General features: G+C 60.9%; 1 protein-coding gene across 3 annotated transcripts in view; it reads right to left on the bottom strand.

Annotated features, from left to right (window-relative positions):
* Positions 1-428: 428 nt before the first annotated feature.
* Positions 429-12,747, bottom strand: part of COL2A1 (collagen type II alpha 1 chain) — a 30,404-nt gene continuing 18,085 nt past the window's right edge. For all 3 annotated transcript variants that reach the window (XM_047788082.1, XM_047788081.1, XM_047788083.1), the window contains 31 exons: positions 12,529-12,582; positions 12,346-12,444; positions 12,148-12,201; positions 11,618-11,716; positions 11,197-11,250; positions 10,765-10,818; positions 10,417-10,470; positions 10,170-10,223; positions 9,910-9,954; positions 9,626-9,724; positions 9,331-9,438; positions 9,036-9,089; positions 8,720-8,773; positions 8,298-8,351; positions 7,947-8,000; positions 7,586-7,693; positions 6,990-7,043; positions 6,442-6,495; positions 5,668-5,829; positions 5,323-5,430; positions 5,018-5,125; positions 4,662-4,715; positions 4,400-4,507; positions 4,165-4,218; positions 3,936-4,043; positions 3,626-3,679; positions 3,089-3,196; positions 2,448-2,736; positions 1,777-1,964; positions 1,211-1,453; positions 429-781 (listed from right to left, as the gene is read on the bottom strand). In XM_047788082.1, coding sequence (XP_047644038.1) covers positions 635-781; positions 1,211-1,453; positions 1,777-1,964; positions 2,448-2,736; positions 3,089-3,196; positions 3,626-3,679; positions 3,936-4,043; positions 4,165-4,218; positions 4,400-4,507; positions 4,662-4,715; positions 5,018-5,125; positions 5,323-5,430; positions 5,668-5,829; positions 6,442-6,495; positions 6,990-7,043; positions 7,586-7,693; positions 7,947-8,000; positions 8,298-8,351; positions 8,720-8,773; positions 9,036-9,089; positions 9,331-9,438; positions 9,626-9,724; positions 9,910-9,954; positions 10,170-10,223; positions 10,417-10,470; positions 10,765-10,818; positions 11,197-11,250; positions 11,618-11,716; positions 12,148-12,201; positions 12,346-12,444; positions 12,529-12,582 — 2,937 coding nt within the window. In that variant the 3' untranslated portion in view covers positions 429-634. The remainder of the gene's footprint in view (positions 782-1,210; positions 1,454-1,776; positions 1,965-2,447; positions 2,737-3,088; positions 3,197-3,625; positions 3,680-3,935; positions 4,044-4,164; positions 4,219-4,399; positions 4,508-4,661; positions 4,716-5,017; positions 5,126-5,322; positions 5,431-5,667; positions 5,830-6,441; positions 6,496-6,989; positions 7,044-7,585; positions 7,694-7,946; positions 8,001-8,297; positions 8,352-8,719; positions 8,774-9,035; positions 9,090-9,330; positions 9,439-9,625; positions 9,725-9,909; positions 9,955-10,169; positions 10,224-10,416; positions 10,471-10,764; positions 10,819-11,196; positions 11,251-11,617; positions 11,717-12,147; positions 12,202-12,345; positions 12,445-12,528; positions 12,583-12,747) is intronic.

The raw sequence follows: 12,747 nt of genomic DNA on the forward strand, positions 1-12,747 counted from the left end.
CAGGAATGGTCACCTCCCTTCCCAAACCTCCGTCCCGGTTCACCCTGGGTTCCACACAGTGCCAAGGTTTACGAAAAGAGGCAAGTTCGTGTTTGTGCGGGGTGGCTTTAGTCAAGAGAAGGCCTGCGGACAGCCACTGGGTCCTGCCCGCAGACCCAGGACTAATGGACAGTAAAGAACAAAGCACAAGCCAGTATGTACTTTCCAATAATTTTTTTGTTTTTAATATCAATTGATGTTTTAAAAAATACAGAGGTGTTTGACACAGAATAGCACCATTGTGTAGGGCACACACAGTTCCTGCGCCCGGCACCTGAAGGGGGTCCTCTTGCTTGGGCTGGGGGGCAGTCACTCAGGGGGCGTTTGACTCACACCAGTTAGTTTCCTGCCTCTGCCTCGACCCAAAGGTCTTACAGGAAGACAATAAATAAATAGAACACCGAGATTTTATTTTGCAGTCTGCCCAGTTCAGGTCTCTTAGAGAGGGGAGAAAAGTCCAAACTGTGAGAAGGTGGGATGAATGGACATCAGGTCAGGTCAGCCATTCAGTGCAGAGTCCTAGAGTGACTGAGATTGGAAAGTACTTGGGTCCTTTGGGTTTGCAATGGATTGTGTTGTTTCTGGGTTCAGGTTTTTACAAGAAGCAGACAGGCCCTATGTCCACACCGAATTCCTGCTCGGGCCCTCCTATGTCCATAGGCGCGATGTCAATGATGGGGAGGCGAGAGGTCTTCTGTGACCGGTACTCGATCATAGTCTGGCCCCACTTACCGGTGTGTTTCTAGGGGAAAAAAGAGGAGGGTCAGCGGATGCCTTGCAGTCCGGCCAGCATCGCAGAACACACCCCAGACCTCTTTTGGATTGACCTCCACCTCCACTCTGGTCCTCAGCGGCGGGGCCGCCTCCCCCTGCTCTCCTCCGCTCCCACTCCCCACAGTGAGCACCCGGCCTGTGAGGACAGGGCCCACACGCACCGCACAAACGTTCCTATAACAGGCACTGGACACGCGGAGCCCAGGGAGTGGAGGAGACAGGGCAGCAGGCGCCTCTCCCTCACCCATCACCCTGCGTGTCATCCCCACGTGGCCCCTCACCCTCACGCCCCTTTAGGACTACGCCACCTGCTGTGGACCGACCCTCTACCTGCTCCAGCCTGAGCCCCAGGCCCCGAGAAGCTCATCGCTCTGGTGACTCAGCTGGCCTGACTCACCGTGCAGCCATCCTTCAGAACAGTATACGTGAACCTGCTGTTGCCCTCAGCCCGGATCTCCACGTCGTTGGAGCCCTGGATGAGCAGGGCTTTCTTGAGGTTGCCAGCAGCTTCGTCCAGGTAGGCAATGCTGTTCTTGCAGTGGTAGGTGATGTTCTGGGAGCCCTCGGTGGACAGCAGGCGCAGGAAGGTCATCTGGACGTTGGCAGTGTTAGGAGCCAGATTGTCATCTCCATAGCTGAACTGTACGGCAGAGAGCAGTGGTATGAGGCCCATGCATAGGGGTTGCAGGGGCTGCCAACTGACCAGGATTCAGAGAGGCTGAAGGGGCTGGGCCCGTGGGTCACTGCAAAGACATTTTTGCTTCCAGGGAGTGGAGCAAGACTCCATAGACCTCTTCCTCCACCTCTAAATGGGACCCAAAAAAAAAAAAAATCTCCTCTTTCCTTCTTTGTAAGTGCCAAAGAATACTGGTGAGAAGGTGGGCAAGTGCTAAAAACTGCCAGGGAGAAAGCAGAGAAAGGTTTTGAGGAGTTATCTCGGGCCTAGAGCAAGCAGGTACTCACGTGGAAGCCGCCATTGATGGTTTCTCCAAACCAGATGTGTTTCTTGTCCTTGCTCTTGCTGCTCCACCAGTTCTTCTTGGGAACGCTGGCTGGGCTGGGGTAGACGCAGGTCTCACCAGTCTCCATGTTGCAGAAAACCTTCATGGCATCCAAAGTGCATCCCTGGTTGGGGTCGATCCAGTAGTCTCCTGCGGGGGGAGGGAGGCAACACCCCATCGGGGCTCAGACGGGTACAGACACATGCTCCCTAGAGGGCCAGGCCTGCCTGGAGGAGACAAAAGCCTATGGGGACACGGAGGGGCAGGGGGCAGTGAGGAGCAGGGTGTGGGGGCCGCATGCGACCAAAGGAAGGCAGAAGGAGATCGGGCCAAGGAGAGCTGGCTGGGAACATCTAGTGTTCAACTGGGGAACAAGCACAAAGCCAGGTGTAGGACCTGCCTGGGGGCGGGGGCCCTGCTATTCCTGCCATGTGGCCATTGCAGCAGAGGTCAGGCTGCAGTTTCTCTGCTGTGAAATGGAGCTGCTACACGCCAAAACCTTCCAGGCCCCACTCTGCCCTGCACTGAGAGGCATCTGCTTCCTCGTTCTGAAGGGGGCCAGGCCCAGCAGGCTGACTTCCTGCTCTCTGTTGGGTGCTGGGGGGCGGGGGGGGACCTGCCCTCCAGGCTCACCGCTCTTCCACTCGGGGTGGCAGAGTTTCAGGTCCCGGCAGGTGCGAGCAGGGTTCTTGCGGGAGCCCTCGGGACTGCGGATGCTCTCAATCTGGTTGTTGAGGGACTTGAGCGTGGCATCCACCTCAGCATCGTGCTGCCTCAGGTTGCCGGCCGCCTCGTCGGCCCGCATGTACTGCAGGGGGTCGGGGCCCTTCTCTCTCTGGCCTAGGCCAGCAAAGGCGGACATGTCGATGCCAGGACCCGGGGGACCTGGGGGGCCAGGGGGGCCAGGAGTTCCAGGAGGACCCTGAAGCAGGAAAGAGAGAAATCAGCCAGGAATTAAGGAGAGGAGGCCCTCCTGTGTCCATCCCACCGCTAGAATGTACTAGAGTATGTCCTTCCCAGACCACGAGGTTGGGCAAAGGGGCGTGTGTGCAGCAGGCCATGGACCAAGAAAACCAGAGCCCACTTCCTGTTTCTTTGTTAGCTCCTCTCTTCTCTTCCCCATGGACCCTCTAAACCTCCTGGGAGCCCCAGGATAAAGGATGCCGTTGCATTAGCCTCAGCATGATACCCTGAAAGAAGCCCCTAGCACCTGGGAGCTCAGGCCTTCAGCGCTGGGAGCACCCAGGACAGTGGGAAGACGTCAGAACACTTACAGCGGGGCCAGTTTCACCAGAACGTCCACGGGGACCAGGAGGTCCGATGGGGCCAGGGATTCCATTAGCACCATCTTTGCCAGAAGGACCGACGGGGCCAGGAGGACCCTGCAGGCCGGGAGAGAGGCGGTGAGAAAAGAGCCATCAACAAAGGGAAGGTTGAGGAGGAGAGGGGCTGGGGAGGTGGCCATCCTGGCCGGTCTATTCCCAATTCTTCCTGGTTCTGTCATAGAACCCCACGCTGCTCTCTGTGTGGCCAAGAACCAGCAGGATGGCTTCCTGGCTCTCCTACCCTCAACTCCCCTCTGTAAAAACCTGTTCCCAGGGGGTCTGACAGTCAAGAGCTGCTCTCATGTTCACCCCATGATCTCAGGTACTTCTCAGGCCATTGTCTCACCAAGCCAGTCCCAGCTCTGCTGCTGAGTGAGGCCCCCTGGGCCCGAGGCTCTCCTAGAAGCAGCCACATCAGCCTTCTCACCAAGCACCTGGCCAGCACCCTGGACCCACCCCAGAGGAAGGGCTCACTCCATCACTTACTCTAGGGCCAGAAGGACCAGCAGGACCAGAAGCACCTTGGTCTCCAGAAGGACCCTGGGCAGAAGGAAGAGGCAAAGGTCAGCACCGAGCCCCATCTTCTTGACTATGCATGTGTAGTGGGTATATATACAGTGGGTGTTGGGGGTGCAGATGCATGTCCCATCCCCATGCCCCTTCCTCCCTCCAACCCTAAGGAGGGCCTGGACATTTCTTAGGATGACCCTAAGTCATCTTAGCAGCACAGGAAACTCAAGGGGGGCTCTGCACAGTGGGAGGCCTTGGGGAGACAAGCGCAGACAGCAGCACTCACAGGGGGGCCGGGCAGACCCTGCAGACCAGTGAAGCCACGGTGTCCCTTCAGTCCCCTCTCGCCAGCCTCTCCAGCTTCTCCTTTGTCACCTCGGGGGCCTTGAGGGCCCTGGGAACAAGACACACGGGCACAGGTTGGGTCAGCTCAGGCCAGAGCAAAGAGCCTTCTGCTGGCAAGGAGCCCCAGGTCCCTGTTGCTGGGACCTCGCACAGGACACCCAGATACTCACTGGCATTCCTCGGGCTCCAGCTGGTCCTGCAGGTCCCATGGGGCCTTGTGCTCCCTGTGGGGAGAGGGGGAGCAGCGTCAGAGCAAGTCAGGACAGAGATGGGCCTCCTCTGCCTCTGTCTCCCTGCTGGGCACTGAACCCAGGGCCTGGGGAGGGGGAGGGTGGGTGGGAAGAGCTCCCTGTCCCCTCAGCCAGCCTCCTCCACCATGGCTTTCACTGAGTCACAGATACTCACAGCTTCTCCTCGGTCTCCCTGCTTGCCAGTGGGGCCGGCGGGGCCAGGAGAGCCAGGGGGCCCAGGGGCTCCAGGAGCGCCCGCAGCACCAGTCTCACCACGATCACCCTGTTAGAAAAGAGGTCTCAGGCTCAGAGAAGAATGTTCCAGAAGAGACAAGGAGAGCCCTAACTTTGTGACCCCAACATACCAACCCAAGCTGGCCTGCCAAGCCATTGGAACGTCCCTCTGCCCGAGTGCACGTAGAGACCCCTGTACTCACCTTGACTCCAGCTGCACCATCTCTGCCAGGGGGGCCATCAGCACCAGGGCTTCCCTGGGCAAAGGGAAAAGGGGCCATCAGAGCTGCCCACTGTCCCTGCCTTTGCTCCCCGCCCTCCCCAGCTGGAACCCAGGATTGTTCCCTCTGTCTGTCCAGCCGAAGCTTCAGAGCCAAAGCTTCCTCACTGAGCATCCTCCCTCCCTCCCGTGTGCCCAGTGTTTAGCCTGTGCCCTTCTCTCTCCCACGACCACTTTCCCATTGCACCTGGCCCTTGTGCTTGGCCCATTCTGTCACCTCCTTCTCCAGGGCTCCCCTCTGCCTAGAAAGAGCCAGCCACAGTGGGTCCCTCTGCTCACCTCACGTCCGGGTTCACCAGCAGGACCAGTCAGGCCGGGAGGACCGACAGGACCAGGGGGACCTCGGTCTCCAGATGCTCCGGGAGCTCCCTGCTTGCCAGGCTCGCCCTGGGGACAGCAACAAGGGGGTAAGTGTTCCTCCGAGGCCCTGCTGAGCCTTTCTGGGGAGGGGGCTGACCAGGGGTCAGTTCTGAGTATGGAGCGGGTGGCAGCCAGGTCACTTGCACCCAGAACACTGGGTGAAGAGCCTCTGTGGGAGCCAGGCTGGGCCCAGCTTGCCCAGAGGACGGGGCATCCTCACTCACCGATGGGCCAGGCAGGCCGGGGAATCCTCGCTCACCACGCTGTCCAGGCAGACCGACGATGCCCCGTTGACCAGCCAGACCCTGGGGACCTGGAGGACCATCAGGACCCTGGGAGAGGAGAGGAGAGAGGTAAGCACTTAAGAGACATGGAGCTGTCCCGGCTCTGAGCAGCAGCCGGCTGCCTGCTGCAGGGATCGCACTCAGCACTCCTGCGGGCAGGGCTCTTCTCCCCAGCAGCCCCACAGCCCTGCTCCCTGACTCTGGGCTCTGAGAGCCCCCATGCCCTTCCCATCCCTGCCCCAGTGACCTTGACTCTGGGCTACCCCAGCCCGCAGCAGGACTTACAGAGGGGCCATCCTCTCCAGGCTCTCCCTTCTCGCCAGGGGGTCCAGCAGGACCTTGGAGGCCAGGGTCACCAGCTCGGCCAGGGGGGCCACTGTCTCCTCGAGCGCCTTTGGGACCATCTTTTCCAGAAGGACCAGGGGGACCAGGGGGTCCAGGGTTGCCCTAGAAGGAGAAAACATAGGAAGTGAGAACTTGGCTCACCCTTCCCCACCTAGCCAGGCTGCCAAAGCCACCATGACCCTTTGGGGGCTCTCTCCCCTAAGGCCGTTTGGTCTCTACCCCAGTCAACCTATTCTGTCCTCTCCCATTTGAGCTCTGGGCAGCCAGCCTGGCTTCTCCACTTTCCTTTTTCTGGTCCTCCTCTGGCCTCAATCCCACCACCAGGCCTCAAGGAACAGCTCCAGCCTTGCCCCTCTGTGCCCACTCCCCCTGCACTTGGTGGTACTGGTGAGGGGGTGACTTTTCACCATCTCTCCTCCCTCCACGGCAAACTCCCCAATGGCCAGATGTGCACTTTCTTGTGTGGATATTTCTCAAGAAATGTGTGTCTATGATGAAGCCAATTGTACCAGCCCCGTCCTGCCCGCTGAGCTAGAAGCCCATGGCCAACAAGAGGGGCATACCCCCTGCTCCCAATTGTCCCCTTCATCAATTACTCCTCCCAGGAGTGGGAATGGGCATAACGACATGCAGGGGGCTGGGCCAGACTCTTGGACCTCTGCCTGTGCCTCCATGCCAGGAGTAAGGTAGGCACCAGCCAGGAGCAGCACTTACATTGGAGCCTGGGGGTCCGACGCGGCCAGCAGCTCCGGGGAATCCGGTGGCTCCCTATGTGAGGAGAGGGGAGAGTCTGAGTACCTCAGGCCCTCAGAACCCCAAGAATCAAATTGGGGGCATATGTGTCTCAGAGGTTGGTGTGGAAAGGGGCAAGGGGCTGCAGAGCAGCAAGGGGAGCTAGAGAGGAAGAAGGGGCCCCTAGGGTCTGGCCACTGCCCAGTACAGCTACAGTGTTTCTGCCTCCAGCTCCTGCAGGGGCACATCTGGCGCTGCAGGGAGCTGATCGGGGTGAGCCTGGGGTCTGGAAACTCCCAGGATCACTGAGCACCAGCCAAGAGGGGTGCCTTCTTTCCGCCGCCCAACCAACTCCCGGCTGTGGGATGGGCTCGGGCTGGGGGCAAAAGTGGGGCTGAGAAGGAAGGAGGGATGGTGGAGCCTCGGGGCCAGGCCTTCTTCTTGGGGCCAGGGATGGGCGGGAGAGGAGCTGCCGCCCCCACAATGCCCTCCACCTGACCCAGTGGTGGCAGAGTGGGGGCTTCACTCACCGGGGGGCCTTGAGCACCTCGGGCTCCTTTAGGACCAGTCACACCAGTGGGACCCTGGGAGGAAGGAGAGAGACAGTGAGGCCTGGTCGCCCCAGGGGAGGGCTGAGGGCGTCAGCCCTGACAACAGACTCCTGAGAGCTAGGCTCTCAAACATGCAGCTTTCATGGCACAAAAATCCTAGCCTGGAGAAACAGTCACAGGCAGGCCTGCCACCTTGAGCCACAGGAGGCTTGTGTTTTAGGAGACTTGGGGGAGGAGAAGCCCCCTGGGTGTCCTCAGAGCCGGTCCGAGGTCTCCCAGGAGACCAGCTGCTCTGTCCCAGGCTGCGTGTCCTCAGAGAGACACAGCTGGTACCCTGTGTCCATCCCCCAGCACACCCACAACACACCTACCCCCATGACAGTGAAGCCAACTTAGCTACTTGAGCCTCATCCCTGGGTACAGATTCTCCTCCCTGCAGCCTTCCCCTCTGGTGGCTGCGGCAGCAGCAGGCTGCAGAGTCTGCTGGGCGGAGGGCCCTAAACCCAGGCAAGTGTCCCCCAGGCCCCTCCCTCTGCTCTGGGGGATCAGTTCCTGGGGAGCTGAGTGTAACCCACCTGAGGCCCAGGAGCTCCAGAGGGACCCTGAGGACCTGGGGCACCAGCGTCACCTTTCTGGCCGGCCTCTCCTTGCTCGCCTTTGGCACCGGGCTGGCCGTCAGCACCCTGTCACGGGAAGGGGGAAGCCAGTGAGTGGGGGCCAACACTGGAGATTCTTCCAAAAGGGTTGGGGACTTGTGTGTGTCCACGTGGGCCTGAACGTTGGGAATGAGGAAGGATCGCTACACCAGTGTGGAGGGGTAGGGGGAGAGGAGCCGTTTCCCTCTTGAAATCCTGTCCCTCTCCCCCGCTGCAGGACGGACGGTGCCCTTGGGAAGGCTGCACAGCTGTTGGAGGGAGGGTGGATGGAGATACTCACGGGAGGACCAGCGAATCCAGCAGGTCCGGGGGGTCCAGTCTCTCCACGTTCACCCTTTGAGAGGAGAGGACAGGAAGGGTGAGGCTCAGTCCTCTGGCTGCTCTGTTCCCTCCCAGGAGCACAGAGGCTCTGGCCTGGCCTCGCCTACTGCACAGCCACCCCCGGAGAGAAGCGGGTCAGGGGCCCAGGTCAGAAAGCCTCCCCTGGTCAAAGGATCTGGGGACCCGAAGGCCCTCCCACCCGATCGCAGCATGGGGGTGACGTGCCTTCTCTCTTCCTTTCCCAGACCCAGAGGGCAGGAGGGAGCCAGCGAGGGGGGCCTGCAGGGCCTGGCCAGGGCCAGATACTCACCGGGGCGCCACGAGCACCAGCAGTTCCTGCAGGACCAGGAGGTCCAACTTCTCCCTAAAGTGAGGAGCAGGGACAAGTGCCAAGGATGAGGGGAGAGGGGTCAGAATGGGCCCTTCCAGCACAAAGTGCATCCAGAGCCCTGACAGCGGACGGGGCTCTGGTCTCCCCACCAACCCACAGCTTGTTTTCTCCTTGTTGCTCCAGCCACGCATACACCCTCCTGGGGGCTTTGCTGATACACCTGTATCCCCATGTCCAACTGCTCCCCTTGACAGTTCACCCATGCACCCAGCATAGCCATGACTTTGTTTCTAAGAAGACCCTCACCCGCCGCCCTGGCTCAAGGGCAGGAGGGTGACAGTTACAGAGCAAGGGGAGGAGGAGGCCTGATGGGGAGGTGAGGAAGGCGACCCATGACTCACCTTCTCACCGTTAGCACCCGCTGGGCCAGGGGGGCCGATGGGGCCAGTCAGACCCTGGGGAGAGAAGGTGGAGGTGAGGGGCAGAGGCAGCCAGGGGTGTGGAGAGCCCAGCAGGGAGCCTTGGGGCCCCCACCCATGGACCTTGGCACATCCTCCCGTGGCCCCCAGAACCCTCTTACCGTGGGGCCCCCGGTTTTGACAGGGGGGATCCCTGCAGTTACCCAGCCCCCACAGCTGAGACAGGACCAGGGACCCTCTGTCCCCTGAGTGCAGGGCTGGAGATCCATGACAGTCCCCTGCAACCAGCGTCACTTACTCTTCCGCCGTCTTTCCCGGGGGCTCCCTCGGGGCCTTTCTCACCAACATCGCCCTGCGGGATGAAGGAAACGGGCCAGCTCAGTGAGTGCCCTCCTGAAGGGGGCTCTTGGTGGAGCTCAGAGCCTGGCCAAGAGGGACTTGCTGTGGTCTCAGGGTGAGTAAGACGGAGGGGTGGATTCAGGAGAGGACATCACTAAAGGTCAAACGAAGGGCCTTGGAGGGCGGTCTCCAGGTTCCCAGGTGCTGTGGGGAGCGGGGGGCGTATGGGGAAGCACGTTCCGCCCGGTACTCACCCGGTCTCCCTTGGGCCCGGCAATACCAGCAGCTCCCCTCTCACCGGGCATCCCCTGCAGACCTGGAGGGCCCTGAGCCCCAGGGGGGCCAGCTGGGCCAGATGCGCCCTGTGGGGGGAAGGAGTCTGTGGTGGGCAGCCCAGCCCCAAGACCCCTTCCCTTCTTCCTCTGCCCAGACCCCTTTCTGTCTCATCCTCCACCCCTCCCTCCTTCCGTCTTCCTTCCTCTTCCTCCCTCAGCAGGGCCTCCGAGGCCAGCCCAGAGGTCCTCTGCCAGCAGGACCCGCCTCACTTACTTTGGGACCATCCGTGCCAGGAGTTCCGGGGAGGCCGCGGGGCCCCTGGAGACCCTGGGATCCGGGAGAGCCACGCTCCCCTGGGAAACCTCGTTCACCCTGCGCCAGAGACACCAAGGAGCAGTCAGGCGAGCGATGGGGCCGAGGCCCAAGGAGAGGGAGAAGCAGGGAGGTAGGGGCAGAGCGGGACCCAGGCCCCATGCTGCTGGGACAGGCCTGCAGAACCGCGCAGGGAGAGAGCAGGCCCATGGAGGCCACCCAGAAAAGGGTGACAGGACACTCACCCTGGGACCCACGAGGCCAGGAGCTCCAGCTTCACCAGGAACGCCCTGAAGAAGAAAGCAGGATGAGCGGGCGAGCAGAGGCTTTTCTGTCCCACAGCCTTGGCCTCCCGCTGGGGGCTGAGCTCAGACTGTCGCCTTTGAGCTGGGCAGCAGGCCCCAGTTACTCCCGGGGCTCCTAGTGCCCTCCTGCCCCCTCCTGAGCCTCAGAATAGACCTTCCCACTCAAAACAGTTTGCAGGTTCAAAGAGCCCCCTACTCACCTGATCACCTGGTTTCCCACCTTCACCTGGGGCACCGGGAGGGCCAGGAAGTCCCTAGAAGCCAAAGTGACTTCATTAGGCAAAGAGCTGAGTTTGCTGCCCCACCCTCCAGGGAGGCTGACACAAGGCAAGAGCTGGGGGTACAGGGACAATTCATCCCCTGGTCCCCCTCGAGGGGTGGGCCTTCCCCCACAGCACCTGCTGCTGCCCCAGGGCCCTGGGTAAGGACAGGAGTCTCGCCACCTACCTGGAAGCCAGATGGCCCAGGAGCACCCTGCTCGCCTCGTTCACCAGCAGGTCCCTGCAGCAGAAGGCAAAGGTGAGCTGAGCCAGCACCCCAGAGAACCCGGGAGCCTCATCTAGGACTAGAAGGGCCTGGGGACTTCCCACACTGCCCAAGCAAGGAGTGCGTGCCTCGCTGTCCTCCCACTGGTGACCCACACTCCCGTGGGGTTCACACTGCTGCTTAGGATACCCTGCCTCGGCTCAGCCATCCCAGATCAACACAGATCCACGTGTCAGCTCCGTTGCTCCCCACCGGTGCCCACCGAGCCCCGGCCCATTGGCCACCTGGACAGACTGGGCAGGTACTTACGGCGGGTCCAGGAGGGCCTGCAGCACCTGTCTCGCCATCTTTGCCAGGAAGACCCTAGAGGGGGGAAAAAGGGGTGATGTCATGATATACTTTTCTTCAGTTCTACAGACCCCAGGGTGGGAGCACTATGTGGCCAGAGCTTCTAGACAATCCCCCACCTGAACTCCATTTCAAACACTCCTTCCCTTCCCATCCTTGCCTGGCCTCTTCCTTCCCCTCAGTGCTTCTCAGCATGGGCGCTTTCTCCATCGCCCTGGGCAGCTATCAGCAACCAGAAGTCCTCTCGAACGGACTCCCCCAGGGCCAGAGCAGCACGGGCCCAGCCCAAGGAATCCACTGCCAACTAGGGGACCCAGGAGCGTGCCCGGAGGGCTGCTCTCCTCATAGGTGTCCAGCAAACACCAAGGCACGGGCAGTGGGGAGGGTACTTACTCTCAGGCCAGGAGCACCAGGCAGTCCCTTCTCACCAGCTTTGCCAGGCTCACCCTGGAAGAAAGAGAGAAGGGCCATGAGCTGAAGGCTTTGAGAGGAATTGGAGATGCAGCAGGCTGGGGAGATTGGGGCTTGGGGCCACGGCCTGATGGACAACAAAGGCTAATGCCGAGTATCCCCAGCAGCTCTGCCCCATGGAAGACTGTTGGGGTTGAGATGTGCCAAGGCTCTAAAAAGCGCTGGGTTTCCCCTGATCACATGCACTCTTGCAGGGTGTGGAGGGCCAGGCTGCCCAGGGCACTGTGGATCCTGCTCATTGTAGCCAGTAGATCCCAGTCTGCTGAGGGGCCAGCCCTTTCCCCAGGGGCAGGGAGGTAGTGGCACCATGTGGAAGGAAATGGAAGGGCAGGCGGTTACTTACATTGGCACCTTTGGGGCCAGGGAAACCCATGACACCAGGCTGCCCACGAGCCCCTTGGGGACCTGGAGGTCCAGGGCGACCATCTTCACCAGGAGCTCCCTGAAAGAGAGGACATGGTTCTCAGGCCATGGACATTCCTCCATCCAGTATCTGCTAAGTGCCTACTGTGGAGAGGGCACAGGGCCAGGCACTGGCCAGACACACAGCCTGTGGGATCAACCAAGGCTGCAACCAGCAGCCCACATCACCCACGGGCCCCGTCAGCGACAAGGCACTGCTTAGCGTAGAAGTTTTATCCCCGAAAGTGCACATCGGACGTCCCCAAGGGGAAGGCCCCAGTGCACAAGGGGGCGGCATCTTCAGAACTCACTGCCACCACACAGGCCACACCTGGCTCTCTTACTGGCCATCGTCCCCCTCCCCAAGTCTCAAAATTCCTGGGCTTCCCCTGCGTCACTCCTGTCTCCTCGCATCTGCCTCCACAAGCACATCTCCCAACCCCTCCCAGCGACCCCGGATGATGGACTTACGGAAGGACCAACTTTGCCTTGAGGACCAGCATCACCAGGGCGACCCGTGAGACCCTTTGTTCAGGAGAGAGAAGAGGATATGTGTCAGGGCAGCCCCAGATCCTCTCAGTGCTGGCAGCATGGGATTGGAGGGGCATGCAGAGTCTGCTGGGAGTCAGATGCAGTCTGTTCAAGGACAAAGGCAGATCGGCCACCTACCCGGGCTCCAGGAAGGCCAGGCTCTCCGGGACGGCCAGGGTCACCGTTGGCTCCCTTGGGACCAGCAAGGCCACTGGGCCCTCGCTCTCCAGGGGCTCCCTACACAAAAGGAGGCAGAGGGTCAGCAGAAGCCATCTGACCAGTGATGCAGGGACCGACCCCAGGCCCTGTTCCCCCACTTACCTTGGGACCCGCTAGACCATCTTGACCAGGGAAACCACGGTTGCCAGGAGCACCCTAGGAAGAAGTGGAGAGGAGAGGCAGGGGGTTAGAGTGGCCCCTGGCCCAACCCTGGCTGCAAAGAGCCTAGCCAGACGCCAGAGGGTCCAGCCCACCAACCCTGCGCCCACAATTTCTTGGAGCAGTAGCTACAGCCTACAAGCTTGTGAGAGATTAACTTTC

The sequence above is a fragment of the Phacochoerus africanus genome, chromosome 7, assembly GCF_016906955.1.
Source record: "Phacochoerus africanus isolate WHEZ1 chromosome 7, ROS_Pafr_v1, whole genome shotgun sequence".
Lineage (NCBI taxonomy): Eukaryota > Metazoa > Chordata > Mammalia > Artiodactyla > Suidae > Phacochoerus > Phacochoerus africanus.